General features: G+C 43.2%; 1 protein-coding gene across 4 annotated transcripts in view; it reads right to left on the reverse strand.

The window, feature by feature from the left end:
* The window catches only part of bag6l (BCL2 associated athanogene 6, like), a 21,841-nt gene that overhangs the window by 8,208 nt on the left and 9,162 nt on the right, over positions 1 to 4,471 (reverse strand). For all 4 annotated transcript variants that reach the window (XM_005750679.1, XM_013915294.1, XM_013915295.1 and 1 more), the window contains exons 11-20: positions 4,147 to 4,442; positions 3,854 to 3,932; positions 2,990 to 3,288; positions 2,635 to 2,884; positions 2,385 to 2,554; positions 1,983 to 2,036; positions 1,785 to 1,887; positions 1,332 to 1,456; positions 1,103 to 1,237; positions 761 to 823 (exon numbers count right to left, since the gene is read on the reverse strand). In XM_005750679.1, the coding sequence (XP_005750736.1) occupies positions 761 to 823; positions 1,103 to 1,237; positions 1,332 to 1,456; positions 1,785 to 1,887; positions 1,983 to 2,036; positions 2,385 to 2,554; positions 2,635 to 2,884; positions 2,990 to 3,288; positions 3,854 to 3,932; positions 4,147 to 4,442 (1,574 nt within the window). The remainder of the gene's footprint in view (positions 1 to 760; positions 824 to 1,102; positions 1,238 to 1,331; positions 1,457 to 1,784; positions 1,888 to 1,982; positions 2,037 to 2,384; positions 2,555 to 2,634; positions 2,885 to 2,989; positions 3,289 to 3,853; positions 3,933 to 4,146; positions 4,443 to 4,471) is intronic.

Raw genomic sequence — 4,471 nt, forward strand, 5'->3', positions numbered from 1 at the left:
ACCCTTCAAGGACCTGCAGTTCAAAAAAGCGCCCCTCGACAGCCAAACCCATCTGTTCTCTGATTGGATTGTTACATTTGTGATTGACATGACATTGACCAATCAGATAAAAGGAAGAAAAATAGGGTAAAAATTCGTACTTATAACTTGCAGGGATTTTTTGGCTAAGTCCACACACAAATCTTTTTTACACACACACACATTCTTTTTACACATACGAAACTGATTTACAAGTACAAAATATTTTGAGCCCATACACCTGAATCTTTGTTATATTTTATGACTGAACTCATATAATGTCCAGCTAACTGAAATAAAAAGAAGTGTGCCCATCTTGGTGTAGTGGAAGTAATGGCAATTTGACAGTAATGGGAACCCTTTCATTTTCTGTCATTTTTATTACAGAAAAAAACATCTAAAATTATAAATAGGGTGATATTCTACATTTCTATTCTTGTCATGTGCAAAGTCAAACCAAGCCTAAAACTAATGACCAGTTTGTGTATCAGAGCCTGATTTTTTCTTTCTACTGTCATTAGTTGCTGCTGTTACAGTTACACCATCTTTAGAATGCAAATCAATAACCATACGGTTATCTTAGAGACCTACATCCTCAGGAGAAAAAGATGGGCTTACAGGCTGATGGGTACATACTGACTGAAGTCAGAACGTGCTGAGAGAGCAAGATACATCAAACGGATCCATTAAGAAGCAGTCAGACTCGCTGAAGTTAGAAAAGAACAAAAATAAGTAAACTCACCTCCACACTTGCACGCTCTGATGGCTGCTCCACCTCAGTCTCCGTCCTCTGGTTCAACTCCTCCTGAAATAACATTTCAGGAAATGTAACTAAATCTGACTCAAATGACAGATTTGAACGTAGTTAAGTCTGCTGTTGGAACAGGGTCGTATTGTAGACACAGTCAAATTGGAATACATTCAAATTTATGTTTGATCATGACCCTTACTTTTTCAGCTATGTTGGGACCTGACTGTGTCTGTATTACTTGCGTTGGCAAAACATATCTACATAGATAATGTGGTTTTAGTAGCAGCTTGATTAGGGACAAAAAATCTGTTCTACACTGTTTCTGTTAATTACCTGTAAATGGATAACGTAGTGTTGGATTTGGTCCTCGGTAACTGGGTTATGCTCCAGAATGATGTGCAGCCTCATAGACATCATGTTGGTCAGCCAGTTGACCAGACTGGGATTGACGTCTGCAGACATCCTCCTCTGCACAAACACAGAAATACACAGTAATAGGCAGCTGCCAATCTGTGCCATCAGCAAAGCACATGATGGTGCGTTAATGAAGATGTATACAAACAATGTGTTGGTTGATAACAGCAGTCAGAGATCTGTGTTCTCCTCCCAGGCAATACAGGTTTAGAGCCAGACACTCAAACAGGCTGTGAGTACACAGCAACAGCAGGCGGGGGCCAAACATGTGATCTGCGATGTGAAAAAAAATATAAAACCATCAGTGCAGGATTCTGGCTACACAAAATACTAAGATAAGAAAATACTGTCGTGAACCGATGCCCCTCTTTGGAGGTGATATATTTGAGCAACTAGATCAAACATCAAAGGTTGAAATAAAACTGAAGTTATTCCATAATCCACAACAAATTGACCCCCAGCTTTAAGCCATTAACACACTCAATGCCACATATAGCATGCCTGCAAAGGGTTTTAGCTCAAACCTTCCATGTTCCATGTAAGCAGTTCTTAATGCCCTCTTTTCCCAACCGTTTCCTTCTTGCAATCAAAGTGAACTTACCGTGGCAGCGAAGGATATGTGTGGCCATTTGCGTGAACTGCTGTCTGAAGAAAGACAGGTTGGTCTGAATTATGTCCACTCCCTCGCGCACTGTCACTGTGGCCTAGATGCAACACACAGCGCTCACTTATGTGCACATGTCACAGGAAATTAAGAGTCCATGTTACTATGTTTGTGTGTGAAAGACATTGTCCTTACAAAGCTCTCAGCTATGTAATCCTCAAGTCCATTGATGAGGTCCTCAGCTGCTGCCTGGAGGGAGAATAATGTTACATTTTTCCATTCGATTTGAATTTTATGGTAATACCTTTGTTAATGTGGAATTTGTATTAAAACATTTTGAAAACTACTTTCTTGCTTATTACTACCCACTGCTATTTTTTATAATATATTTTACATAGATTGAGCACAGTGGATCTTTCATGAGTGATAATTAGGGTTGCAACTAAAGATTCTTTCAGTTACACTGATTAAAATCCAAGCTGTGTGAAATGCACATGAGATCATGATTTAAGTTTTCCCTGTATAGGAGAGGAACAGCTGCACTGTCCCAATAAGGACGGCACTGATGCCATTACATTACCTCTACATAGTACTCACAGCTATGTTGGCATCAGTGGGTTCTTGCTCCTGGAGATAGTGTTCAGTGAAGAAGTCTGTGAGCTGAGGCCGGATGCGTCTCAGAGGCTGGGCGTTCCCATGAAGCAACAGCACCATATCCACCATAGAGAAACTCTGACACACCAGGGAGAGCAGGTCCCCAAAGAACCCTACCATGAGATAACAACCATGGTGATTAGTGTGAACTGCAAGAACTTGTTAGGCACAATATCTTCATTCAAGGACTCACCCACGGCATCCCCAGAGCCAGGAGCAAACAGGTTATTGGTCTGGGACAGCCTCTGGATGAACTGGGCAATGCTTTCTCCATTGCCCTGCTGTGCCCCAAAAGAGCTCATCATGGTGGACAGCACTCCCTGCATAATGCCAGAGAATAAATCTGGGCTCAGAGAGTCTCCGGCTGGACTGCTGCCGGTCTGAGAGGGAGCAGGACCAATGGACTGATGAAGAAGTGAGGCCCTGGGGCCAGGGGCAGGTGGCTGTGCGGAAACAACACCTGTTGCTCATTGACTGGTACAAACAGTCTTTATATTAAGGTTCAGAAATGTTTAATTCAGGTTTTCTGTCATTTTATCTGAACTCACTGGTGCCAAGTCTGACATGCTCTGGAAGAAGCCAGGAACCCCTGGTAATGTCACAGTGATGGATGGAGCCAATCCAGAGGCAGGACCACCCAACCCTGCTGCTCCCAGTAGAGATCCCAAGAGCTGAGCCATGTTTCCCTCTGGGCTGGTCTCTGCTGGCTGACCGACTGAGGTAGTACTTGTGGTGCGGGTGGATGTCTGTCCAGATGTATTAGCTGAGGGAAAGGGGGGAGAAGCAGTGCTGGAAACAAACATGGAAGAGGCAGACAGGGAGGACTGAGAGTTCGCTGAAGGATCACCTAGAGAGTTAAAAAAACATGAAAAAAGAATATTACATTTTTGAGGCCAATACTGATAAAAGTCAATATTAATATTATGTTTATTGCTCTCCTAACTAGTCTTCACACCATTTGTTGTAGAGACACCGTTTATATGTCCTCCTACTTTTTGTTTTACTGGTTTTTCCAAGGGTGTGAAGCCAGGTCTCCGATTCAGTTATCCTGGCCTCCAGAGGTGTAAACAGGCTACATTTATTACAAGTATTGTTTTTAATAAAGGATGCTCAGGATTAATAAACCATCTGACAAAGTGCAGGAAGGACAGCTGAAGACGCCATGCTGCTAGTCAGTCAGCTATACGCTAAGGTAACCTAGTGAATCTCTAAAGTCACAGTGAATGAATACTGTGGAAATAACTAGCAGGTGAATTGAGTAAGAGTGTGCTTTGGATAAAGCATGTGATGATTACACTTTTAATATAAGACATTATCCATAAGCTTTTAATTTAACTGGCTACACAGATGAGCTACACAAAAACACCACTCTGCATTGTAACAGGAACAGGAAGTGACACAATGACACTGACCTGGCTGCTCCAGCATCAGAAGCTGTCCAACCAGACCACTGATCATCTGGGTGAGAGAGGAGGGACCCAGTGCCGTGCCCTGATTACAAAAAGGCGAAGTGTGCAGAGCCATACCAGTGAATATACGTTTACTGCACAACAGTTATTCTACATAATTCAGTGCGTTGTAAGATGTATCGGAAGGTTGTAAAATTAGCTGACAGTCGATAATCAAATCATTTGTGTGTCACTTTTTAAGTAGATTATGTTTGTGATGTTCAACCTGTATCTCCTCACACTCTGTGGTGGGTTACCTGTCCTGGCTGCTGGCCACCTGTAGCCCTCAGGTTGATGGTACTTCCCACAGGCTGGGTGATGTGGGTGGACAAGGATGGCCTGGTGATGACTACCCTACCCTGTACAGGGGTGTTGGGGAGCAGCGGTGAAGCAGCTGTCTGTGCACTGGGTGTTGAGTCAGAGCCAGAAATCATGTGCACTGGGTGGGCTGCTGAGGGTGCAGCAGCCATGGCAGTGGGTTGGTGAGAAAACTGGTGCACAATTGCCTGCATGAACTCAGGAGGTAATTCTGTGAAGTGGGCAGGTGTTGTGCCTGAGAACAGGGAGAGGACTAAACTTAAT

The sequence above is a fragment of the Pundamilia nyererei genome, unplaced genomic scaffold, assembly GCF_000239375.1.
Source record: "Pundamilia nyererei isolate P.nyererei 1_Seehausen unplaced genomic scaffold, PunNye1.0 scaffold00284, whole genome shotgun sequence".
Lineage (NCBI taxonomy): Eukaryota > Metazoa > Chordata > Actinopteri > Cichliformes > Cichlidae > Pundamilia > Pundamilia nyererei.